General features: G+C 45.4%; 1 protein-coding gene across 2 annotated transcripts in view; it reads left to right on the top strand.

Annotated features, from left to right (window-relative positions):
- Positions 1 to 27140, top strand: part of LOC134448944 (transcriptional repressor p66-beta-like) — a 56775-nt gene that overhangs the window by 10999 nt on the left and 18636 nt on the right. For both annotated transcript variants that reach the window (XM_063198652.1, XM_063198651.1), the window contains exons 2-3: positions 13025 to 13163; positions 15188 to 15603. In XM_063198652.1, the coding sequence (XP_063054722.1) occupies positions 13026 to 13163; positions 15188 to 15603 (554 nt within the window). In that variant the 5' untranslated portion in view covers position 13025. The remainder of the gene's footprint in view (positions 1 to 13024; positions 13164 to 15187; positions 15604 to 27140) is intronic.

The raw sequence follows: 27140 nt of genomic DNA, 5'->3' as shown, positions 1-27140 counted from the left end.
TTTTTTACCATCGAGGTGCTGACATTTGGGGCCTCCTATGGGCCGGTTTGTTGAGGCCTTAGGCAATTGCCAAGTCTGCCTACTGGTAAAACCAGCTCTGTGCACCATCATAAAAAGCAAATCAACAAACATCAACACCCCAAACAGATAAAGGTAACATACTTTTGATAATGTATTACAATTCATTAGAATTAATCAGAGCAAAGAAAATAGGTCTAGATGAGAGATTCATAATATACAGGTCACAGTGCATTCGGAGCAGAGAAAACCGCACGATTTCCCCTCCTCCACCCAGTTTATTAGGAAACGGCGACAAATGCAAATTCTATGTTTTAATATTCCCTTTGATGTATGCCTATTGTCTGTCTCGGGCTGAGCCTGGCCACAACTTTCTTACACCGTCGACCGTCGTCATCCTTCTGAATTGGGCTCATTCTGCCTCCCTCTTAACAGTGTTGGCTTTTGATCATTCTATAAAAAATGTGTTCTATAACAATAATAGATATTAATTATATTTAATATATATATAATTAAATTGTATTGTATGGCGCCCAGAATTCTATAGAACTTTCACTGCCCGAACATTCCCGTCACACCGATGTGACGATAAGCTTAAGACTGCAGGCTGGTCCATGATGACGTGAACAGACCAGAACAGGGAACACATAGGATCAGTGTCAGCTTGTTGACCTGTTTGGAAACACGTATGACCTGGCGATGCCTGCAGGCACTGTGGCGGCTTCCGTACGTCTGACTGGCTGACTGGCTGGCTGGCAGCAAGAGGAGGGTGGGGGATGGGCACCAACAACACCACTACCAGGCAGCCAGCAGCAAGCAGCAGGCTCGGGGAAGGGGAAGGAAGCTCTCCCATTTTTTTTCCTCCTTCTTCTTTTTGAGCTGCTTGTACAGACGAGCGTTTGATTGACAGCCATATGCCGTGTAGCTCCATAAAGAGAGAGGAGTGGAAATGTGGGGGAGGGGCGGGATGGGATGGGATGGGATGGGGGGTGTAGGGTGCGGGGTGGTATGGGGGTGCGGGCGCTGTGTAAGTTGTCGTTGTAGACAGGAGCTCAGCAGGGGGTGTCCTGTCCCGTCCCGTCCTGTTCTGTTCTGTCCTGTGTCTGTCTCTCTGACGATCTGTCCTCCTGCCTTTCTGTCTGTCTTTCTGTCTTCCATCCTTTCTCTTTTTCTTTCTTCCTTTCTTACTTGTGTCCTACCCCTTGCTGTCTCTCTTGTTCCACTTGACAGTTTCTCTCATGTCCCTCCATGCCTGTCATATTGACATGTCTCTCATTTCTCATTTCTCTTTCTTTTCTTACAGCACTTTTGTTCACTCTTTTTTATGCTTTCTTGTGTTCTGTTCATCCTCCTTCTGCCTATCACTTTCTCTCTTTCTTCTCACTCCCCACCCCACTCTCTCTCTCTCTCTCTCTCTCTCTCTCTCTCTCTCTCTCTCTCTCTCTCTCTCTCTCTCTCTCTCTCTCTCTCTCTCTCTCTCTCTTCCTTTCTCCTTCTCTCTCTCTCTCTTTCTCTATCTCTCACACAGACATCTATGTTTTCCTCAGCCCAGTCCTCCTTCTGAGATCACTGTTCTGCTGTTCTCTGCTGTACTCTGCTGTTCTCCGCTCTCCTCAGCGGTGTCTGTGTGCTATTTCTTGTGCGTCTTTGTGTTGTTTTAGGGGCTGGCTGGGTGTGCCCACAGGGAGCCAGACCTGAGGATATGTTTATATGGCTCTTTGTTGGCATCACAGCACACACAACTGTACAGTTGGTGGGGGAGGGGGAAGGAGACGGAGAGAGAGAGGGAGAGAGCGAGAGAGAGGAAGTCAAACAAAAGACCCTTATACTGAGTGGCATGGTGTGTACGTGTGTGTGTGCGCGCATGCATATTTTTGTGTGTGTGTGCCTGTGTATGTGCGCGAGCGCACTAGTGTGTGTGCGTGTGCGAGCCCGTGTGTGTGTGTGTGTGTGTGTCTGTGTGTGTGTGTGTGTGTGTGTGTGTGTGTGTGTGTGTGTGTGTGTGTGTGTGTGTGTGTGTGTGTGTGTGTGTGTGCGCGCGCTCGTGTGTGTGTGCTTGTGTGTGCGCGCGCGCACGCGCGCGTGCTAGTGTGTGTGTGTGTGTGTGTCTGTGTGTCTGTGTGTGTGTGTGTGTGTGTGTGTGTGTGTGTGTGTGTGTGTGTGTGTGTGTGTGTGTGTGTCTGTGTGTCTGTGTGTGGTGGTGCCTGGCTCTCACAAGGAGACGTTCCTCTTTCTTTTTCTTCTCCGTCCGTCTGTTGACGGAGGCGAGCTGTTGAGCTGTTGAGCTGTTTTGCATTGTAGCTCAGCATCATTCCAGCATCCGCACTTGGTATCCACTTCCACTGTGTGCTGCTGGGATGTGTTTCTTATCTTCCAATGCAGGTACATCACATCTTGCCTGGCTCCTGCCTGACCTGTAGTTCCGCACAGCTTCGTGAGCTCCACTACTAGGTCTGGGACCGCACGCATTGGCTCTGCCTTCTGAAAGCAAGGCTTTATCCATCATTCTGTCCGTCCTCGCCATCAACAAATACCTCCAAAAACGTTTTCCGTTGATTTCTAAATTGTCAAGGTAGTTTTTAATCTGTCCTGTCATTGATATTGAAGCAATAAATGCTCCGATTAGTTTCGGACTGGAGAAATTGAATCCTGATACAGTCTCCCAGACCTCTGTGTGTGTTGGAGCTCCACCAGGGGGCTCCAGAGCTTCACACACACACAGAGCTCTGGTGAGAACCAGGCTACGTCACATCCAGGTACGACTCTGAATTATTAGTTTTTTCATCACCAGCCAAAATGGCTAGTAGAAGTTTATCTTACTAGCCAAACACACAATTTTGGTCTTTTCTGCCAGCCAAAGTGAAATTTCACCTGCATTTGATCTGTTCGCTGGTGTTAATTTAGAGCTCTGGTCATGTCACATTGAAGTGCAGGCACACACACACACGTGCGCACGCACACACACACACACAAACATACGCATGCTCACGTACACACACACTTCCTACACACATTTAGATACAGTATATACAAGTATTTCTTTCTTTTCATTTCTGGTTCTCCACAGTGTGGCTTGTTTTAGAGCGTATGTTTTTGTTTGGCTGTTTATTCAGCTGTGATCCTGTTCATTTTTGGGAGTGGGCAAGTGAGAGTGAGCGACCTGTTAAAACAACTGTGTGTGTGTGCGTGTGTGCGTGTGCGTGTGTGCGTGTGTGTGTTGGGCCCACTGCTGGCTGTGTCTCTGTTCTGTGGTGGGACTGACCTGTGTGTGTGTGTGTGTGTGTGTGTGTGTGTGTGTGTGTGTGTGTGTGTGTGTGTGTGTGTGTGTGTGTGTGTGTGTGTGTGTGTGTGTGTGTGTGTGTGTGTCCACCCATCAGTGGGGCTCCTACTGTGGAACAGCCCTGCTGCTGCTGTCGCCTCAGCCGCCACTGTTCCTGCCGTGTGTGTGTGTGTGTGTTACCTCGGGCACCGCTGTTCCTGCCGTGTGTGGACCTGGCTGTGTGTGTGTGCGCGTGTGTGTGTGTGTGTTGCCTTGGACGCCGCTGTTCCTGCCGTGTGTGTTCCTGCTGTGTGTGTGTGTGTGTGTGTGTGTGTGTGTGTGTGTGTGTGTGTGTGTGTGTGTGTGTGTTACCTCGGCCGCCGCTGTTCCCTCTGCTGTCGTTGAATCTGCTGCTCTCTGTTGCTGCTGCCAGTCTCGCTACAGCATCTTCATCGTACCACTTCGTCTACTGTGTGTGTGTGTGTGTGTGTGTGCGTGGCGTGCGTGCGTGGTGTGTGTGTGTGTGTGTGTGTGTGTGCGTGGTGTGTGTGTGTGTGTGTGTGTGTATGTGTGTATTTGTGCGTGTGCGTGTGGCGTGTGTGTGTGTGTGTGTGTGTGTATGCTGCTTCTCCATCTTAGCACCTCGTTTGCTGTGTGCGTGTGTAGTGTGTAGTGTGTGTGCTGCATCTTCTTCTTATTGCCTCATCTGCCTTGTGTGTGTGTGTGTGTGTATGCTGTATCTCCATCTTAGTGCCTCGTCTGGTGTGTGTGTGTGTGTGTGAGCGTGCGTGAGCATGCGCATGTGTGTGTTCTCCATTTTAGCGCCTCGTCGAGGGTGTGTGTGTGTGTGTCTGTGCGTGTGTCCGGGCATGCACGTATGCGTGTGTGTGTGTGTTCTCCATCTTGTTGCTGTGTGTGTGTGTGTGTGTGTGTGTGTGTGTGTGTGTGTGTGTGTGTGTGTGTGTGTGTGTGTGTGTGTGTGTGTGTGTGTGTGTGTGCCCCATCTTGTTGCCTCGTCTGCTGTGTGTGTGTGTGTGTGTGTGTGTGTTCTCCATCTTGTTGCTGTGTGTGCGTGTGTGTGTGTGTTCTCCATCTTGTTGCTGTGTGTGTGTGTGTGTGTGTGTTCTCCATCTTGTTGCTGTGTGTGCGTGTGTGTGTGTGTTCTCCATCTTGTTGCTGTGTGTGTGTGTGTGTGTGTTCTGCGTCTCCATCTTGTTGCCTCGTCTCCTCCTCCTGTGATGCCGGAGATGCCTGGAGGCGGCGGACGCTTGTGTGGGCTGGCAGCATGCCCGGAGCTGTGTGTGTGTGTGTGTGTGTGTGTGTGTGTGTGTGTGTGTGTGTGTGTGTGTGTGTGTGTGTGTGTGTGTGTGTGTGTGTGTGTGTGTGTGTGTGTGTGTGTGTGTGTGTGTGTGTGTGTGGTGAAATGCACATGCGTGTGACCATTTTTTTTCTTTTTTCTTTTTTTTTGGGGAGGGAGGGATGGGTGGTGATGGGAGGAGAAGGGGGAGGAGGGGGAGGAGGAAGTGGACGAGGAGGAGAAGGAGTTACATCGAGGTGGTGGGAGAGGAGGAGGTCGGAGGAGGAGGAGGGAGAGGAAGACAAGGAAGAGGAGGGGGAGGAGGAAGAGGGAGAGGAGGAGGAGGGAGAGGAGGACAAGGAAGAGGAGGAGGGAGAGGAGGACAAGGAAGAGGAGGAGGGAGAGGTGGAGGAGGAGGAAGAGGAGGAGGAGGGAGAGGTGGAGGAGGAGGGAGAGGAGGACAAGGAGGAGGAGGAGGAAGAGGGAGAGGAGGAGGGCGAAGAGGAAGAGGAGGGAGAGGAGGACAAGGAAGAGGAGGAGGAGGGAGAGGTGGAGGAGGAGGGAGAGGAGGACAAGGAAGAGGAGGAGGAGGAGGAAGAGGGAGAGGAGGAGGGCGAAGAGGAAGAGGAGGGAGAGGAGGACAAGGAAGAGGAGGAGGAGGGAGAGGTGGAGGAGGAGGGAGAGGAGGACAAGGAAGAGGAGGAGGAGGTTTTGGGAGGTGTGGTCAGTCGTGTAGGGGTCTGGTGGTGGGAGCTTTTACAGTATGAGGGAAACAGTCATTGTATTATGTAAGAAGGAATATGGCGCTCCGGACAAAACTGTGTGTGTGTGCGTGCGTGTGTCTGTATGTGTGAGGAGGACACTGGAAGACGAGGGCGCATTTTGCTTGCTCGTATCAAAGGGCAGTTCTCATTGGTCTATCAAAGGTGGGGGTGGGGAGATTTGGGCAGTTGGTGTGTGTGCGTGTGTGCGTGTGGTGGGGGGCAGGCTCTGGTTGGCTTCTGCTCACCTTTTTCACTCTGTCATATGCGCCCTCTTGCGCTCTCGTTTTTTTTTCTTCTTTCCTGCCCCCTCCCCTCTTCACCCTCTCTCTGTTCACCATTTTCTATGCCCATCACCTCTAGGTGGGTGTTTTTTCTCTTCTTTCTCTCTCTCTCTCTCTCTCTCTCTCTCTTTAAAAAAAATATTTCTCTCTGGCTTTTTTGCCTTTATTTTTTTGATAGGACAGTGGAGGAGAGACAGGAAGTGAGTGGGAGAGAGAGGCGGGAAGTATCGGCAAATGACCCGGGACAGAATCGAACCCGGGTCGTCGGCATGGTAACCCAGTGCCCTACCATTAGGTCACGGCAGGGCCCTCTCTCTCTTTTTTTCTTGCTGTGAAGTTTTTGGGGGCCGTGGGTGTTGCTTTCCCTGCTCTATCTTTTTTGTAACACTTGCGTTGAAATGGCAACGTGTATGAAAAAAAAACGGTTGCATTGAAAAAGGGAAATGGCAACGTGTATGAGTCACAATCTGTTGCACTTCAGGCATCCACACATTAAAAGGCTAACAAGAGCCATGGAAATCTTAAGTCGTGGCTATTTTTTTGGGGGGGGGGGGGTCTGCTTGCTTGCATGTCTGTCTTTGTCTGTATTGGTGTAGCTCTCTGTCTGTCTTTCTCTCTGTCTGTCAGAAAGAGAGAGGGGAAGAGTCTACCTGTGTGTATGTGTGTGAAAGAGAGCGAGCGAGAGAGGAAGACTGTGTGACTGCGACGTGTGTGTATGTGGGGGGGACTGTGTAGATTATGGTGTAGGTCTGCTTGTCTCGGTGTGTGTGGAAGTTTCACCCAATGGGGCATTTTGCTCTAATTATAACCATCCCACCATCTCTGCACCCCTCCCCCATCTCTTCTCTCTCTCTCTCTCTCTCTCTCTCTCTCTCCCCCAAAATTCAGACACCTACTACCCCCCAACACACACACACACACACATACAAACCCAGCCACGGTACCTTATCCCCCCCAACACACACACACACATCCTTATTCCCAAACCCAGCCATGATGCTACCTTACTTGCCCCGCCCCCCCAAAGAAAATACATCGCAGTTCCAATGCCCCGCTTCACTGACAAAGAAATCTGTAGTCTTCATGTTAAGAAGGCCTCCACTCCCTACCCGCACCCCCCGACAAAAAACATTTATCACTGAGAAAAGCCAGGTCTAGATTTTCCCTCCAATGACAACAGAACGATGATGTTCAGCAATAAGACGACCCCCTCTCCTCTTCTCTCCTCCTCTTCCTCCTCTCTTCTCTTCACTTCTCCTCTCCTCGACTCTGCTCCTCTCAACTCTGCTCTTCTCTTCTTTCCTCTCATCTCATCTCTCCTCTTCTCTCCTCCTCTTCCTCCTCTCCTCTCATCTCCTCTCCTCTACTTTTGTCTCTTTTCTCTCCTTTCCTCTCCTCTCCTGTCCTCTCTCTCTTGTCCTGTCCCCTCTCTTTCCTTTTTCCTGTCCTCTCTTCTCTTCTCTTCTTCTCCATTCTCTCCTCTTCTATTCTCTTCTCTTCTCTCCTCCTTTGTTCTCTCCTCTGCTCTCTCATGCTCTTCTCTCCTCTCCTCCTTGTTGGTTTTGTGGCTGGCTCTGGCTCTGGCTCTGTCTCTGCTAAGTGACTGTAGTGTAGTGTTGGGAAATGTCGGCCATGCCTGCCTGTATGCCTGTACCGCAGTGTTTCTCAAACTTTTTCAGACCGAGGACCACTTTTCCCCCCAAAAAAATTATCGGGGACCACCTGTCACCTGAATTGGCAGTTGATGGATGCTAATTTTAAACTGCTAATTTTGATGCAGATCACTTACTTTTTATTCACATTATAAGCTTGTCTTATTGTGTTGAAAACATGAAAATGTTACAAATATAGCCTACTGCTAGCTTATCTTGGGAAAAGTAGAAATCCCCTCGCGGACCACCTGAGCTCTGTTGCGGACCACTAGTGGTCCCCGGACCACACTTTGAGAATCACTGCTGTACCGTCACATGGATCCTCCTCAGGGCTGGACGGGGGGAGAAATAGGGCCCGGGCACTTTTCGGTTAAAGCCCCTCCATCATAATTAGCGGTGCAGAACTGACTCTTTCTGGTGGGCCCCGCACCCTTGTGGGTCCCTGTTTTCAGAAATGTTTGGGAAATGCCTTGCTATGCCAGTTGGCCAGTCCAGCCCTGATCCTCCTACTGTCTCTGTGTGGGATGTCTGTGCTAAAGCCCATAAGTGTAGGTTCCTGTGTGTGTGTGTGTGTGTGTGTGTGTGTGTGTGTGTGTGTGTGTGTGTGTGTGTGTGTGTGTGTGTGTGTGTGTGTGTGTGTGTGTGTGTGTGTGTGTGTGTGTGTGTGTGTGTGTGTGTGTGTGTGTGTGTGACTAAGTGTGGTGATGGTGGTTAGACGTTTTTTTTTCCGGTAAGTGTACTGAAGACTGAAGACTCCCTCTTGGTAATCACTAGTACACTAGCAGTTTTTTTAGCAGTTTGTTTTGACCATCCTTCTATTCAGCGACTTATTCATTACTTCAAAGGTAGATAGACACACAAAAAAAACGGAACACACACACACACACACACACACGCACATTCCTCTGAGCCGTCAGCATGTCCCCCAGCCCCGTGTGTTTTAATGCCTTGGGATTTTGCATACAGCCGTGTTGCAGCTCACTCATGCCCAAACAGTGCCTACCGCTATAATGATAGAGCTCCAGGGGGGTGTCCCCTCTCTCTCTCTCTCTCTCCCTCTCTCTCTCTCTCTCTCTCTCTCACTCACTCACTCACTCACTCACTCACTCACTCACTCACTCACTCACTCACTCACTCACTCACTCACTCACACACACACACACACACACACACACACACACACACACACACACACACACACACTTACTCACTCACTCACACACATGATCTCTCTCTCTCTCTCTCCCTCTCCCTCTCCCCAAGATCAGATCATGTTGCTACTCTTTCGGATGCCGTAGCGTGGCCGACGAAAGTGAGACCCGGGGTCCATTGTCCCCGTGAGATGCCATTTTGAAGAGTGAGACGGGCACTCTGGCATGGCCGCCCGGTGACATTCAGGGGAATGGCAGAGGAAGAAGAAGAGTGGCGCTGTGTGTGTGTGTGTGTGTGTGTGTGTGTGTGTGTGTGTGTGTGTGTGTGTGTGTGTGTGTGTGTGTGTGTGTGTGTGTGTGTGTATGTGTGTGTGTGCGTGCAGGGCGGGCGTGCGTGCGTGTATGCGTGAATTTTGTGTGTGTGTGTGTGTGTGTGTGTGTGTGTGTGTGTGTGTGTGTGTGTGTGTGTGTGTGTGTGTTGACTTATGTGTCCAAGGTCAGCTGTGTGTTGCTTTGTTGAATACGTTGGCATTATTACATACCAGAGCAGTCCTCCTGTATTTCTCTCTCTCTCTCTCTCTCTCTCTCTCTCTCTCTCTCTCTCTCTCTCTCTCTCTCTCTCTCTTACTCTCTTTCTCTCTAGTCAAAAATGTGACACGTTAGTACGAAAGGAACACACTTCAGCTTAGAATAATGAACACGCACATACACACACACACACACACACACACACACACACAAAGTGTCTTTCACTCTGGCACAAATGCTCACACCTAACAAACATGATATGAACAACACACAAAAATACTTACACACACACACACGCAGACTTGTACACAGGCATGCAGACAAACGCAGCTGGCAGTGGTGCTGATGGTGTGAGATATCGCTCCTCTTCCATGTGTGCTAGTGTGTGTGTGTGTGTTTGTGTGCATGCGTACATGTGTGTGTGTCACTAGCTGCCTAGCATGGGGAGGTGCTGCCTAGCGTGGGGAGGTGATGGCAGTTGGTTTAGGAACAATTGGAGGTGCAAACGTTGTCAGTGTGGTTGGCGCTGCAGGCTTTTGTTGTGACATTAGACAACTGAGATGAGAGGACCTCTTATTCAGTTGTGGAATCCACTTCTTTATGTTTTTTCTTCTTGCGTAGAATAACATGAAAACTTAAAAATAAAAAGATAAAATGCAGATCTTGACTAGCAGTTCAGCATGTCACCATACGTGCTCGCTGCCATGTTGTCTTAACATGTCTTCAGATGACAAAGCCTCTGACTTGTTGTGTTTTGCCCTCAATTTTAAATCGGATTTATCTGTATCGAAGTGCACATTTGTCTATGTAAAGAAAATCTGTCTACAAACCCCAACTCCGATGAAGTTGGGACGTTTGGTAAACAGTGAATAAAATCCAAATGCTATCATTTTCAAAACATTCAATCTATTCTTTAGATGGAGAATAGTGAAAAGACAACATATTAAGTGTTAAAACCGAGAAAAAATATTGTTTTGGGGGACATATGTACTCATTTCTAATTTGATAAATCCAACACGTCTCAAAAGAGTTGGGACGGGGATCAGTGAAATTTAGTAAACATCCAAATAAGATAAAACAACAAAGAAGAACATTTCAAAATGAATTGTACTGACGGACAATATAGGTGTCCAGGTATAAGATCATTACAGAGAGGCTGAGTAACTCAGAATTAAAGATGCAAAGGGAATAATTACCATAGTTATTACATACATTTTTGAATTCCCTTTGATTTACCACGATTGAGTGTATATAAGACATATTTTTGTTAATAAAATCATTGTATAGGTTCATGACATCATGAAATATATATTGGCTGTAGTCTCACTCTAACACTCCAGGAATTAGAGCTATTGAAAATTGACCATATTAAGAATGCTTAATGCATGAAAATGATACAGGGGTGTAACATTCTCCTAAGCACCTGAGCTCACTTGAAATAGACCCAGAATACATGGGAAACTGTCCTTTGCTTACAGAAGTCAGCAGGAGTTGTAGAAGTCCATTCTTTTTGACAATAATAGAGCATTGCACATCCTGTGCTACAGTGAAAATGGACCATCCAACTTGTGTTAGTGCTAGCTTCAAAAGTCAGCCTCCATGATGGCATGCGGGTGCAGTAGTGCATTGGTTAAGATGTTCTCACTCATCTGTAGAGTTAAATACAGTGTTGAATGGTATAAATGGGTTTTAAACAGCATGAAAAGCCACTCATGCATTATATTTTGAAGGGAGATCTTCGATTACTGCCACATAGTAAGGTCAAATTGCATTCTCTACTATGTTTTAACAGTTTGGCTCCATCATAAGGACCAGCAGGTGATAAAATGGTGGGTTTTTGGTCAAGACCTGTCACACTGTAAGCACTACAGAAAGGAAAACATTGCAAAACATGACAAGGAATACACCCACCATTTAAGCTGGTGAAATCATGTCCAAGATAGGAATTAACACTGTTTTTTATATAAAATCATCTCATCGGTTAATGTATTTAACTGTTAAGTGTTGTCTTTTGTTTTGTTTTGTTTTTAGTCTTCCTCGACATTTGCTGCCATTTATTGTCCCCGTCCCAACTCTTTTAAGACGTGTTGGATTTATCAAATTAGAAATGAGTACATATGTCCCCCAAAACAATATTTTTTCTCGGTTTTAACACTTAATATGTTGTCTTTTTTCTATTCCCCATCTAATGAATAGATTGAATGTTTTGAAAATGATAGCATTTTGATTTTATTCACTGTTTACCAAACGTCCCAACTTCATCGGAGTTGGGGTTTGTACTTTGAGTGAACATTGGTATCCAGACAGATCGATATATAGGTAGATAGATAGATAGATAGATAGATAGATAGATAGATAGATAGATAGATAGATAGATAGATAGATAGATAGATAGATAGATAGATAGATAGACTTTTATCGTCCCCCAAGGGGAAGGTCGTTCACCGTCGTCACCACCATCAGAAGTAAAATGAATTACCAGTACCAGTACTCAGATGCTGTGTCTTTGGTGGCATTGGACAGTCATGCCTGTCTGAATCTTTGAAAATCCTTCTTGACATCTCTTAATCCCATTCACATGCTGCACTACTTGACCTGCAGCTAACCCTGTAACTGTCAATCATTTGTACTGTACGGCTGGGCGATATGACGATCTATATAGTTATCATGATAGAAACGTGTCTGTCGGGCTAGCAGCTAATATATACTCTATTACAATTTAATAACATTTGGTGTTGTCACTGCACACACTCTAAGTTCATATAACTGAAAAAAGGAAGAAAAAAACCATTTTAAACAAACACGAGACAAACACGACACAATTAAGAGAAAATAAAGAAAACAACTGAAAACATACATTATTGTGGTATATTGTGATATATATTCTGATATAAAGTAATCCATATTGAGATATATATATTTTTTTCCATATCACCCTGCACTAATGTACAGTACAGACATGTGAACATACACGTGGACATTTCACCCTATGAAAGACAAATCTTGCACATCTCCCTCTCCCAGAAACGGCTGAATCACATCCGTTCAATACGACTTTCTCTCATGCAAGACACACACATACATAGAAGCACACAGTAGCTCTAATGTGCTCAAGCAAATGTATGTGCATATGCTCAATAGTAAAATAGGAAAGTAGTTGCAAAATAGTCACACTTACGTGCCCACACACACACACACACACACACACACACACACACACACACACACACACACACACACACACACACACACACACACACACACACACACACACACACACACACACACACACACACACACACACACACACTATGTCTTCACCTGGTATTGATGTTGAAACAAATTATGTGAAGGTTGTAAATGACGCAAGATTTACTCAGTAGAGTGAAGCAGAAGACTTTGTTTATCCTAAAGGAGATTGAGTGAAGACCTCTGCTTTTATTGCTTTCTCCTTATACTAAATAGTGACATTTCTACCACTTTTATCATTCTCATAGATATCCGTACCTGTAACTGACCCCGAGGACCCCCTTTAGTTGTCCGGCAGGCTGCCTGACTGAAAACATATTCAGTCTGTGTTAATGTTGCTACAGAACTCACTGACCCCCTCCATGACTGTGCTTTGACCCCCAAACACATATATTTTACCTATTTGGTTGTCCAAAACACCTGTATTAGACCTATTTTGTTGTCCCAACTGCTTGACCTTTGTTTTCTTCTGGTGCTATGCACCACTCACTTGTCTCTGACCTCCTCCATGGTTGTGGTTTAACCCTATAGGCCCTGTATTTGACCTCTTCAGTGGTCCTAAGGCCCTGTATTTGACCTCTTCAGTGGTCCTAAGGCCCTGTATTTGACCTCTTCAGTGGTCCTAAGGCCCTGTATCTGACCTCTTCAGTGGTCTTAAGGCCCTGTATCTGACCTCTTCAGTGGTCCTAAGGGCCTGTATCTGACCTCTTGAGCGGTCCAGACTGCCTGACCGCTGCTGTCGCCTCCTGGTGCTGCAGTGTTCACTTGTCACTGACCCCTGTGTGCTTCTGTCTGCTCCCCTCCCCTCCTCTCCTCTCCCTGCAGGATGGACCGGATGAGCGAGGAGGCGTTGCGGCTCAACCTGCTGAAGCGCGGCCTGGACGCCGCTCATGCTGCTGCCGCCGCCGCCGCCGGACACGGCCACGAGCGCGCACAAGAGGAGCTGCTGGCCAAACGCCTCAAGGTACCAATACCCCAATACCCCTATGCAAGTACAATACCCCGATACCAATACAATATGCAGTCACAATACAGTGCTGTCCTCAATACCAATACCCCAACAGTGCAATACCATACCAATACCTCAATACCAATACCTCAATACCAAAGCAATATCAAACCATTAATACCATACCATACCAATACCCCAATATACCAATACCATAACAAGAGGAGCTGCTGGCCAAACGCCTCAAGGTACCAGTGCCAATACCCCAACACTGCAATACCATACCAATACAATACCCCTATGCAAATACAATAGCAATACCTCAATACCAATACAATACCAATGTAATACCTTGCCCATATCAATACAATACCATAGCAGTACCCCAATATCAATACAATACCATAGCAATATAAATACAATACCATAACAGTACAGTACAATACAATACCATACCAATACCCCAATATATTGCCAATGCAACACCAATGCCTTGTCCAATGTGCAGGCGGATACAATGTGAAGGTTTTGTAATAATTCAATCAATCAATCAATCAATCAATCAATCAATCAATCAATCAAAACTAGACTGCCTCTGCAGTCGCCTTCGACTGCTTAAGGTATATCCCCGAAACGCGACGCTTCCAGTCCCCCATCATTCCTACCACTCCCGTCCACCATTTCGTAAACGTATATGATACATACAGACGTGACATGACGTGCATAGGCTTAAAACCAAACGACTATTGTGAAAATGAAGCAAAAAATGGGGCAAATGGTAATACTGTTTTAATGGTTCAGTGGATATACCACATTAGGTACAGTGTAATAACCAGTGTAACAATATTTAATACAATGTAATTTTTTTACTTACATCATGTGTTTGTGCGTAAGTGGTTTTACATGGTATTGCATATTGTTACACTGGTATTACACTATATTACATGGTATTGCATACTGTTACACTCGTTATTACACTGTACCTGATATTGCATATTGTTACACTGGTATTACACTAGTATTACATGGTATTAAATATTGTTACATTGGTTATTACACTGTACCTAATATGGTAGATTCACTGAAATGGTGAACCATTAAAATAAGGTGTTACCGGGCAAATCAATCCACCCAGTCAGAAGTTATGGGCCAAATGAAAATTCCGCCATTTTGAAAGTGTTGTCTTCCAAACTCGAATCAGTTCATGAACCTACCCTAGAGCATTCACACACAAAATCTGGGACAAATCCATCCACCCGGTCAGTAGTTATGGGCCAAAGAATAATTCGGCCATCTTGAATTCAGCCATCTTGAAAGTGTTGACCTCCAAACTCGAATCAGTTCATGAACCTACCCTAGAGCATTCACACACCAAATCTGGGACAAATCCATCCACCCGGTCAGAAGTTATGGACCAAACAAAAATTCGGCCATCTTGAATTCAGCCATCTTGAAAGTGTTGACCTCCCAACTCGAAGCAGTTCATGAACCTACCCTAGAGCATTCACACACCAAATCTGGGACAAATCCATCCACCCGGTCAGAAGTTATGGACCAAACAAAAATTCGGCCATCTTGAATTCAGCCATCTTGAAAGTGTTGACCTCCAAACTCGAATCAGTTCATGAACCAGCCCTAGAGCATTCACCCAAAAAATCTGGGACAAATCCAAACATCCGTTCAAAAGTTATCGCGTTAACACGAAAGACCTTAAGCGGCGGCGGCGGCGGCGGACGCGGCGGACGCGGCGGACGCGGTGGCACGCAAAACCATTACATCCCCGACGCTCCGCGTTTCGGGGATATAATTACTTATATAGCACACTATCATACATAAATGTCATTCAATGTGCAAAAGAGAAGAAAAAGAGACTATATTGTGTTATAGATGGTATGTAATTTACTAACTATCACCAAAGGCAGATGAGAATTAAGCTGTTTTAATAAAAAAAATATACTGTTGGGGCAGTTCTAATTTGGACAAGAAGTTGGTTCCAACATTTTGCAGCATAATGCAATGATGCCATATTATATGTGCAGGTGGAGGGTCACGAGGCCATGGAGCGTCTGAAGATGCTGGCCCTGCTGAAGCGCAAGGACCTGGGCGGCCTGGAGGGGGTCGGGGGGGCCTCGGCGGGGGGCCTCCTGGATCTCAAGGGCCCCTCGGCCAGCGCCCACTCCCACTCCCACTCCCACTCCCACAGCCATGGGCATGGGCATGGGCATGGGCAATCCCACGGACACGGACACTCCCACGGACATACAGCCCACAGCCTCGCCCACCAGCACGGGGCCATGGCCTACGCAGCCGCGGCCGCCTACGAGGAGAAGATGAACGGCAGCCTGCGCGGCGCCGCCGCCGCCGCCGCCATGGCCCACGGCATGATGGGAAAGCAAGGCAAGGAGAACATGGGAGGAGGCGACGACGGGCCCGTCGACATGACCGCCAAAAGGAGGTACAATTCCTTTAAATAAAATCTCTATATATAATGTAATAACGATAATAGTGATGATGATGGGGCAGCCATGGCCTAGTGGTTAGAGAGTTGGTCTTTCAATCTAGGGGTCGCAGGTTCGACTCCCCCCTGACCTCTCCCTACACCTCCATCCATGGCTGAAGTGCCCTTGAGCAAGGCACCTAACCCCACATTGCTCCAGGGACTGTAACCAATACCCTGACAAATGATAACTGTAAGTCGCTTTGAATAAATGAAAGCGTCAGCTAAGTGTAATGTAATGAAATGATGATAATTATGATAGCAACTAGATGACGGGTCACTGAGTGCCATGAAGAGGTAAATTTGAAAATAATAATAATAATAAGTTAGTTAGAGTAGTTAGTTTATTCGTCCCTGTGGGGTCATCGTGCTTGTATTACTCTCGCTGGCACCAGACATGAGACAATCAGGCATATCAAACAAAGAAAAAACACATAAACATAAAACACAGAAAGTGACATTCACACTAGCACACACTACATTAGGTGACTGCATAAGTACTTGACCTCATTTAGTGCTTTTATCGCTTGGAGAATAAAAGAGAACCTTGACCTGTTTTTGGACAGGAAAGGGGGGGGGGGCAAAAATGATGTCCAGAGGGCAGGAGTTTAAAAGAGGAGGGCAGTGGATGTGTATACTGATCGATGATGATGTCAGCTTTTTTAACAAGCCTCTCCCTATAACTACACTCCATACTTGGCAGAATGATACCAAGTAGTTTGCTAGCCGTACGTTTTATATAATAATAATAATAATGATAATAATACTAATAAATAACGTAGTCGATGGTCCTGTGGACATGACAGCCCTGAGGTACAGTTAATTAATTAATTGCTTATTTTATTTAATTAATGATTTAATTAATGAATTAAAATGATAGTGTGAGATGGCTTTGGCACAGCTGGCTAAAACCTGGTAAAAAAAGGCTGTCACAGTTTCGTTTATTGACTAATTGTTTTACCTGTCTTGAGCACTCATTATAATCTGCTGGTTCAGAGCTGGTCGGATCAAACTTTTAACAGCGTTTTTTTATTTCTAAACCTAGGATTGACTGACATCTTTAAAGAGTGATGTAGTCATGTTGTCATGACTCCATCACATGAAGTTAGTCTGTATTTACATGCTGCATGTACACTAGGAGGGTGTATACATTAGTGCACTGAAACAGGCGTGACAAGAAGGGGAGTGATGCAATGATGATTTAATCCTGATGTTATGGATGAGGCTAGTATGCAGTGTGTATTCAATTCTGGTTTGGATGCTGCCATCAAGCATCATACTGTATATACAGTACATATTTGTCCTGACCATTCACCGAAACTTTTTAAAAAATGTTATAGCAACAAACGCGTGGAGGACTGAGCAGAAGTCACCAGTATTAAATGAACCGATTGAAGCAGATGATTTATAGTACATGGTGATAAATTGTATCTTCTTTTTTATGTACATATTTTTTTTTAATGTGTATATATTTTTTAATGTTCTTTCAAAGGGAGGTACCGCGCCTTTTCTCTTGATGCCGGGTGGGTGCGTAGGTTCCAACAGGTTAACTATAGGATCAAGGAAGGGGAACTCGCACACCATGTAAGCCGATGCAATAATGTCCTTTTATTGCATGTTTCGAAAATAAAAAAGTGCTACCCAAGTGAACAGTGCAAACGTTTCGGTCCCATTCAGACCATCCTCAGTGCAAACATTGAAAATAAAGACACGCCCTTATATAGGCCAGGTAAAGCCACGTACACGGAAGACAGGTAGTAAGCCTGCAACCTAGCTTGAAATGCCTATAGGTTAGGGTGTATGGATAGAGACGTCCTGTCATCAGCATCCTTCCCATAGTAGGCTGGATAGACTAGTGCTATGGTCCAGTCATATTTTTTTTATCATATAGGGCGAACAAAAATAAAATAAAAATGCATGAAATAAGAAAAATAAATCTAAAAATTAATAATCAAATGTAGTCATGAGACAATGGCGCAATAATTAATAAGATCGCAGGGAATTCATAGATAGCAAGTCAAATCAAAGTCATCATTAAGTCCATTTGGTTGCAGTGTTTTTAAATAGAAAATCCATCTGGCTTCACATCTCAGCAAAGACTGGCTGGTGCAGCTGTATCTGCGACTGGGGACAACTCTGTCAATGCCAATGATTCTAAGATCATTGGCCGAATGGTTGGTCTCATTGAAATGTCTTGCGACTGGCGATTTGGGGTCCCCCCGATTTATTGCGCTCCGATGTTCATTGAGACGGATTCTCAATTGTCTGCGGGTGCACCCCACATATTGCAGGCCACATGGACAGCTCAGTAAATAGATCACATTCGTGGAATTGCATGTTATGAACTGTCTGATGTTGTAGTGTTTTTTTGTTGTGAAGCTGGTGAAGTGGTCCGTTTTTTTGGCGTGACTGCAAGATGTGCAGTTGCGGCAGGGGAAAAAGCCAGTGACGTCATCCAATCGTGCGCACGGGCGTTTGGAGCGGTCAAAGGTATCCGAGTGTACCAGCCTGTCTTTGAGGTTTGAGGACCTGGAGTATGTGAAGAGGGGTGGCTGGGGGAAAAGTTCAGAGCAAATGGGGTCTGTTTTGAGGACATGCCAGTGTTGTTTGACAATGTTTTTGATTTCATGGCTGAAGGGTGTGTAGGTAGTACAGCAGATGAGAGGAGGTTTCTCACGGGGTGGTCTGGCACCTGAGCGAGTGCGACCAACATTGCCCTCAGATTTCACCCTGTCCAGGGCAGAATCGAGGACGTCTGTGGAGTAGCCCCGTAGAGTAAACTGTTCATATAGCTTATCTGCCTCTGTCCGGAAGTCTTCGTCTCTCTGGCAAATGCGTCTCACGCGCAAGAATTGACTGTAGGGGAGCCCTCGTTTGGTCGGTTCTGGGTGGAAGCTAGAGGCATGTAAACAACTGTTTTTGTCCGTAGGTTTCTTATACAGTGTAGTATAAAGTTTGCCATCTTTTCGTTTGACCCATGTGTCCAAAAAATGTATTTGATTTTTATCGTATTCAAGGCTGAATGTAATGGTGTCCACCAGACTGTTCATGTATTGGTGGAATTGTGTCAATTGTTCTTCTGTGCCTTTCCATATGATGAATAAATCATCTATGTAGCGTTTGTATGTTACGATATGGTCAGTGAAAGGGTTATTGGTGTGTATGTATTGATGTTCCAAGAAGCCCATGAATAGATTGGCATAATCAGGGGCGAAAGTTGCACCCATCGCTGTCCCTCTGACTTGAAGAAAAAAGTCATTATTGAATAAAAAATAGTTCTTGGTCAGGACAAGTTTTGCCATCTCTGTAAGAAATTCTGTGGGTGGGGAACATTGGGGTCGAGTGTCCAGAAAAAACTTTAGCGCTGTCAGGCCAATGTCGTGGGGTATATTGGTGTAAAGACTGGCGACGTCCATGGTGATCAAAAAAACTTCATTTGCGCCCAAGTCAACTTGTGCAAGTGTTTCAATGAAATCCCCAGTGTCTTTGAGATAGGAGGGTAGGGCCTCCACAAGGGGTCTCAGGTGTGCATCAACGAATTGGGAGAGAGGTTCTGTTAGTGAACCAATGCTCGATACAATGGGGCGGCCGGTTGGGAATGTATTGTATGCTTTGTGCACTTTGGGTAGTATGTAGATGACAGGGATGGTGGGGCTATCAGAGGAAAGAAATTTCCTCTCCTGTGTAGTTATATAACCATCCTCAAAGGCAACATTCAAGAAAAAGTCAATTTCCCTCTTATACGCTGCTGTGGGGTTACTTTGTAATTTTTGGTAAGAAGCAGCATCCGATAGTTGTCTCAGTACTTCTTTTTCATAGTCAGCTCTGTTCATACAGACAAGACCTCCACCTTTGTCAGCACTCGTAAAAATTGTGTCATTGTTTTTGGAAAGGGAGGACAATGAATTGAATTGTGCTTTGGTGCAAGCTGACTTGGGCGCAAATGAAGTTTTTTTGATCACCATGGACGTCACCAGTCTTTACACCAATATACCCCACGACATTGGCCTGACAGCGCTAAAGTTTTTTCTGGACACTCGACCCCAATGTTCCCCACCCACAGAATTTCTTACAGAGATGGCAAAACTTGTCCTGACCAAGAACTATTTTTTATTCAATAATGACTTTTTTCTTCAAGTCAGAGGGACAGCGATGGGTGCAACTTTCGCCCCTGATTATGCCAATCTATTCATGGGCTTCTTGGAACATCAATACATACACACCAATAACCCTTTCACTGACCATATCGTAACATACAAACGCTACATAGATGATTTATTCATCATATGGAAAGGCACAGAAGAACAATTGACACAATTCCACCAATACATGAACAGTCTGGTGGACACCATTACATTCAGCCTTGAATACGATAAAAATCAAATACATTTTTTGGACACATGGGTCAAACGAAAAGATGGCAAACTTTATACTACACTGTATAAGAAACCTACGGACAAAAACAGTTGTTTACATGCCTCTAGCTTCCACCCAGAACCGACCAAACGAGGGCTCCCCTACAGTCAATTCTTGCGCGTGAGACGCATTTGCCAGAGAGACGAAGACTTCCGGACAGAGGCAGATAAGCTATATGAACAGTTTACTCTACGGGGCTACTCCACAGACGTCCTCGATTCTGCCCTGGACAGGGTGAAATCTGAGGGCAATGTTGGTCGCACTCGCTCAGGTGCCAGACCACCCCGTGAGAAACCTCCTCTCATCTGCTGTACTACCTACACACCCTTCAGCCATGAAATCAAAAACATTGTCAAACAACACTGGCATGTCCTCAAAACAGACCCCATTTGCTCTGAACTTTTCCCCCAGCCACCCCTCTTCACATACTCCAGGTCCTCAAACCTCAAAGACAGGCTGGTACACTCGGATACCTTTGACCGCTCCAAACGCCCGTGCGCACGATTGGATGACGTCACTGGCTTTTTCCCCTGCCGCAACTGCACATCTTGCAGTCACGCCAAAAAAACGGACCACTTCACCAGCTTCACAACAAAAAAACACTACAACATCAGACAGTTCATAACATGCAATTCCACGAATGTGATCTATTTACTGAGCTGTCCATGTGGCCTGCAATATGTGGGGTGCACCCGCAGACAATTGAGAATCCGTCTCAATGAACATCGGAGCGCAATAAATCGGGGGGACCCCAAATCGCCAGTCGCAAGACATTTCAATGAGACCAACCATTCGGCCAATGATCTTAGAATCATTGGCATTGACAGAGTTGTCCCCAGTCGCAGATACAGCTGCACCAGCCAGTCTTTGCTGAGATGTGAAGCCAGATGGATTTTCTATTTAAAAACACTGCAACCAAATGGACTTAATGATGACTTTGATTTGACTTGCTATCTATGAATTCCCTGCGATCTTATTAATTATTGCGCCATTGTCTCATGACTACATTTGATTATTAATTTTTAGATTTATTTTTCTTATTTCATGCATTTTTATTTTATTTTTGTTCGCCCTATATGATAAAAAAAATATGACTGGACCATAGCACTAGTCTATCCAGCCTACTATGGGAAGGATGCTGATGACAGGACGTCTCTATCCATACACCCTAACCTATAGGCATTTCAAGCTAGGTTGCAGGCTTACTACCTGTCTTCCGTGTACGTGGCTTTACCTGGCCTATATAAGGGCGTGTCTTTATTTTCAATGTTTGCACTGAGGATGGTCTGAATGGGACCGAAACGTTTGCACTGTTCACTTGGGTAGCACTTTTTTATTTTCGAAACATGCAATAAAAGGACATTATTGCATCGGCTTACATGGTGTGCGAGTTCCCCTTCCTTGATCCTATAGTTAACCTGTTGGAACCTACGCACCCACCCGGCATCAAGAGAAAAGGCGCGGTACCTCCCTTTGAAAGAACATTTACAGATTATCCAGGTATTCCGCTGCCACCACTTCAAACAGGTGGTTTACGATGGCCAACTTTGCCGACTTAAACAGTCTCACGGACAATTACGCGCAAACACGCACTTTCACAGAAGCGGATATTGAGGGCATTCTCTTCCCACGGACTGCTCTCACCGAAAGTCTCTCCGCATCTTCCACATCAGTGGATCTAAAACGCAAGCTCAAACAACTGTCGTTTGATAAATCTCGATTTTTCCTACATGGCTCAACCTTGAGTGAGTACGTGCGCTCCAAGAAGATTACTCGTGGCCTACGCATTCAGAAGCGACCCACTATAGGCCGCCATGACCCGGAGTTTTGCCAAGAGTGGTGCAGGATTCTTAACAAGGCTTCCCTGGATCTCACTGTCCTCGTCATCGAACACTCTCAAAAACAAATGACCCTCATCAGCGCTGAGATGGACAACCTGTCAACCCAGCTACAATCTGCCATGACACCGGAAGACCTTTCCCAATTGAAGGATGAAATCAAGACCTCTACTGAAAGATACGAAGAGGAGCTGAAGAAAACAAAACTGACTAAATTCAAGAGAGACACCCTGGATTATAAAAATGACAATGTGTACCCCTGGCTAAAAGAAAACCCAGATCCAAAACATCGGCGCACTCGGTTCAGTGAGATGCCAACATCTGATTCCAGCCTTTCCGACATGCCCTCCGATTCTGATGCGGATTTTTTAGATCCACCACACGCTCGCGGAGGGGCGCAGCCGCGCCAGCTACCTGCGCCAAACGCGCGCGGGGCAGGAGGGGCAAGAGGGGGCGCAAGACCTCGACCACCCAGGACATACGACGCTCCAACGAGGCGGAGCAACAGGGACCGGAGGTATGTGAACTATTACTCAACCTCTCGGATGTGAACTTCGATAAGGACGAGACGAGTGTTCTCAATAAAGGACTGTCCTTCGTTCCAACCCCAGTGGCTAATCCCTTTCAAACAAAAGTTGAACTGTTTAAATTCTACCGCGCCATCAAACTGAAATACTTTTTTCATAAGGACAGAACCACTTCCCCATTGACACCTGCCACCGCGGAGGAGGCACCCGTGACGTCATTCAAACCAAAGAGTACTTTCTCAGCACCAGTGAACAACGCAGCCATCGACACCTTCTGCAAGCTGGTAGACAGGGACATTGAGTCCATGTACTCGTCTACATCCACCACACCTAAGAGACGTAACTGCACCAAAGCACAATTCAATTCATTGTCCTCCCTTTCCAAAAACAATGACACAATTTTTACGAGTGCTGACAAAGGTGGAGGTCTTGTCTGTATGAACAGAGCTGACTATGAAAAAGAAGTACTGAGACAACTATCGGATGCTGCTTCTTACCAAAAATTACAAAGTAACCCCACAGCAGCGTATAAGAGGGAAATTGACTTTTTCTTGAATGTTGCCTTTGAGGATGGTTATATAACTACACAGGAGAGGAAATTTCTTTCCTCTGATAGCCCCACCATCCCTGTCATCTACATACTACCCAAAGTGCACAAAGCATACAATACATTCCCAACCGGCCGCCCCATTGTATCGAGCATTGGTTCACTAACAGAACCTCTCTCCCAATTCGTTGATGCACACCTGAGACCCCTTGTGGAGGCCCTACCCTCCTATCTCAAAGACACTGGGGATTTCATTGAAACACTTGCACAAGTTGACTTGGGCGCAAATGAAGTTTTTTTGATCACCATGGACGTCACCAGTCTTTACACCAATATACCCCACGACATTGGCCTGACAGCGCTAAAGTTTTTTCTGGACACTCGACCCCAATGTTCCCCACCCACAGAATTTCTTACAGAGATGGCAAAACTTGTCCTGACCAAGAACTATTTTTTATTCAATAATGACTTTTTTCTTCAAGTCAGAGGGACAGCGATGGGTGCAACTTTCGCCCCTGATTATGCCAATCTATTCATGGGCTTCTTGGAACATCAATACATACACACCAATAACCCTTTCACTGACCATATCGTAACATACAAACGCTACATAGATGATTTATTCATCATATGGAAAGGCACAGAAGAACAATTGACACAATTCCACCAATACATGAACAGTCTGGTGGACACCATTACATTCAGCCTTGAATACGATAAAAATCAAATACATTTTTTGGACACATGGGTCAAACGAAAAGATGGCAAACTTTATACTACACTGTATAAGAAACCTACGGACAAAAACAGTTGTTTACATGCCTCTAGCTTCCACCCAGAACCGACCAAACGAGGGCTCCCCTACAGTCAATTCTTGCGCGTGAGACGCATTTGCCAGAGAGACGAAGACTTCCGGACAGAGGCAGATAAGCTATATGAACAGTTTACTCTACGGGGCTACTCCACAGACGTCCTCGATTCTGCCCTGGACAGGGTGAAATCTGAGGGCAATGTTGGTCGCACTCGCTCAGGTGCCAGACCACCCCGTGAGAAACCTCCTCTCATCTGCTGTACTACCTACACACCCTTCAGCCATGAAATCAAAAACATTGTCAAACAACACTGGCATGTCCTCAAAACAGACCCCATTTGCTCTGAACTTTTCCCCCAGCCACCCCTCTTCACATACTCCAGGTCCTCAAACCTCAAAGACAGGCTGGTACACTCGGATACCTTTGACCGCTCCAAACGCCCGTGCGCACGATTGGATGACGTCACTGGCTTTTTCCCCTGCCGCAACTGCACATCTTGCAGTCACGCCAAAAAAAACGGACCACTTCACCAGCTTCACAACAAAAAAACACTACAACATCAGACAGTTCATAACATGCAATTCCACGAATGTGATCTATTTACTGAGCTGTCCATGTGGCCTGCAATATGTGGGGTGCACCCGCAGACAATTGAGAATCCGTCTCAATGAACATCGGAGCGCAATAAATCGGGGGGACCCCAAATCGCCAGTCGCAAGACATTTCAATGAGACCAACCATTCGGCCAATGATCTTAGAATCATTGGCATTGACAGAGTTGTCCCCAGTCGCAGATACAGCTGCACCAGCCAGTCTTTGCTGAGATGTGAAGCCAGATGGATTTTCTATTTAAAAACACTGCAACCAAATGGACTTAATGATGACTTTGATTTGACTTGCTATCTATGAATTCCCTGCGATCTTATTAATTATTGCGCCATTGTCTCATGACTACATTTGATTATTAATTTTTAGATTTATTTTTCTTATTTCATGCATTTTTATTTTATTTTTGTTCGCCCTATATGATAAAAAAAATATGACTGGACCATAGCACTAGTCTATCCAGCCTACTATGGGAAGGATGCTGATGACAGGACGTCTCTATCCATACACCCTAACCTATAGGCATTTCAAGCTAGGTTGCAGGCTTACTACCTGTCTTCCGTGTACGTGGCTTTACCTGGCCTATATAAGGGCGTGTCTTTATTTTCAATGTTTGCACTGAGGATGGTCTGAATGGGACCGAAACGTTTGCACTGTTCACTTGGGTAGCACTTTTTTATTTTCGAAACATGCAATAAAAGGACATTATTGCATCGGCTTACATGGTGTGCGAGTTCCCCTTCCTTGATCCTATATATATTTTTTAATACATATTGGGATTTTTTTGGCTTTATTAAGATAAGATTGTGTGAAAGCAGAGAGGAAGTGAGTGGGAGAGAGAGATGGGGTAGTAGGGTCCTCGAACCCGGGTCATCATGGGCAATACATGTTGCCCACATGTGGTCAGGTTTGTTGGTGCACTGCCAGCACAGCACCTTCATAAATCGTAGCTTCTGAACTCAATGTGGCCATTACAGATTATTTACAGTATTTTGGGGGGCTTTTTGGCCTTAATTATTATAGGACAGTGTGAGAGTAGACAGGAAATGATTGGGAGAGAGAGATGGGGCAGGGCCGGGAAATGACCCCGGCCGGACTCCAACTGGGGTCCCTGTGGGCAATGTAAGCCCAAATGCTGCGCTACAGCGCCCCCAGCCATTACAGATTATTTACATTCTCAGTGTACTTACAGTGCAGCTTGTATGAGTTAGATTAGTGTGTTAAATGAGTAGGAAGAGAGAGGGAGTGAGTGATGCAATAATGATGCCTTCATGATATCAGATGAGCAGTCTGTGTCTATAGCGCTCAGCTCTTTCATTCCACATGGAGTCAGGATACTGCTCATGTTAATGTGAAAAAATGCAGGCAGTGTGAAATGTAGGAAAGTGATGCAAGGATGATGTTCAGAATGATGACATATTTACTCTGGTTGGTGTGTTTTACTGCTGTAGATGCAGTATGTTAGTGTGTATGTGTTTCATGTGTATGTATTCATGTGTTGGAGTGAGTGTGTGTGTGTGTGTGTGTGTGTGTGTGTGTGTGTGTGTGTGTGTGTGTGTGTGTGTGTGTGTGTGTGTGTGTGTGTGTGTGTGTGTGTCCATTTGTTTATGTGTATGTGTTTATGTTAGAATGTACTGCATGCATTTATGCGTTAAGAGTGTGTGAGCGTGCATCAAGGCTTGACATTAACTTTTTCGCTTGCCGGCCACTGTGGCTAGTGGTTTTCCCGAGTCACTAGCCATCCAGCTATTCTACTGGCCACAAATTGTATTTTTATTTTTATTTTAGTTTTTATCATGATGCTGTTCATCTAACCTCAGAAGATGGGGTGCTTAAAGTAAGAATATGATTGCAAGTGTTTCTACATGACACAACAAAATTAAAGAAATAGAAAGTGAGTACCGGTAACTGACCTTGTTCTTGATACACTATTCTGATATGTCATACCAGAGAATAAGCTACCTGCCGAATTGGCTAGTGACCCTGAAATTGTTACCAGCCAGAGCCAAGTTTTACCAACATTTGGCCGGTTGGCAGGTGCCAGTGTCAATGCGTGTGTGTGTTCATGTGTTATTATCAGTGTGTTCCATAGCCAGAAGAGGAGATGTGTGAGTGATATGATGAGGGTCTGATGTAGTCATGATGTTATTTCTGGCCTCATTGTAATGTGCCATTGTATGGGCTTGCTAAGGTGGAAGGTGTGCCCGCCGTCATTTGCATATCTGTTTCCATCATCGGTTGCTCTCCTCTGACCCAGCCAGACACGTGGACAATTGGACATACAGTATAATCTGTGTGGTTTATTGATGTAAAGTGTATGGAAAGTACCATTTGATCACAGGAAAACAGTGCCTGCAAACGGTCATGAAAATAGTGTATCAACTTAGTTCTAGCTGCTTAAATGTTTTCAACTTAACTGCTTAAAGGTTTTTTCCTCTTAGCTCTGTAAATGTTTTCAACTTAGCTGCTTAAATGTTGTCTTTATATTACACTCCACTTTGTGTCATGTATGCATATGTGGATGAAATGTTTGATAAATGTATTGTAAAGGCAATGGGAGTTCTCAGCTAAAAGCTTTTTTTTCCGTGTAAAGATGCTCTTTATTAGGGATGTCAACAATTAATTGATTAATCTCCTTTAGTTGATTGATGCGTTAATCGATTAAAAAAAAAATATTTAAATGAATCGCCAACTTGACTATCACAATCACCTTTGGATTAAAGAACATAAATAGAGATTCATTTAAATT

Source organism: Engraulis encrasicolus, chromosome 5 (assembly GCF_034702125.1).
Source record: "Engraulis encrasicolus isolate BLACKSEA-1 chromosome 5, IST_EnEncr_1.0, whole genome shotgun sequence".
In the NCBI taxonomy this organism is placed as follows: Eukaryota; Metazoa; Chordata; class Actinopteri; order Clupeiformes; family Engraulidae; genus Engraulis; species Engraulis encrasicolus.
The sequence above is the reverse complement of the archived record's forward strand: the minus strand, read 5'-3'. Positions and strand labels throughout refer to the sequence as shown.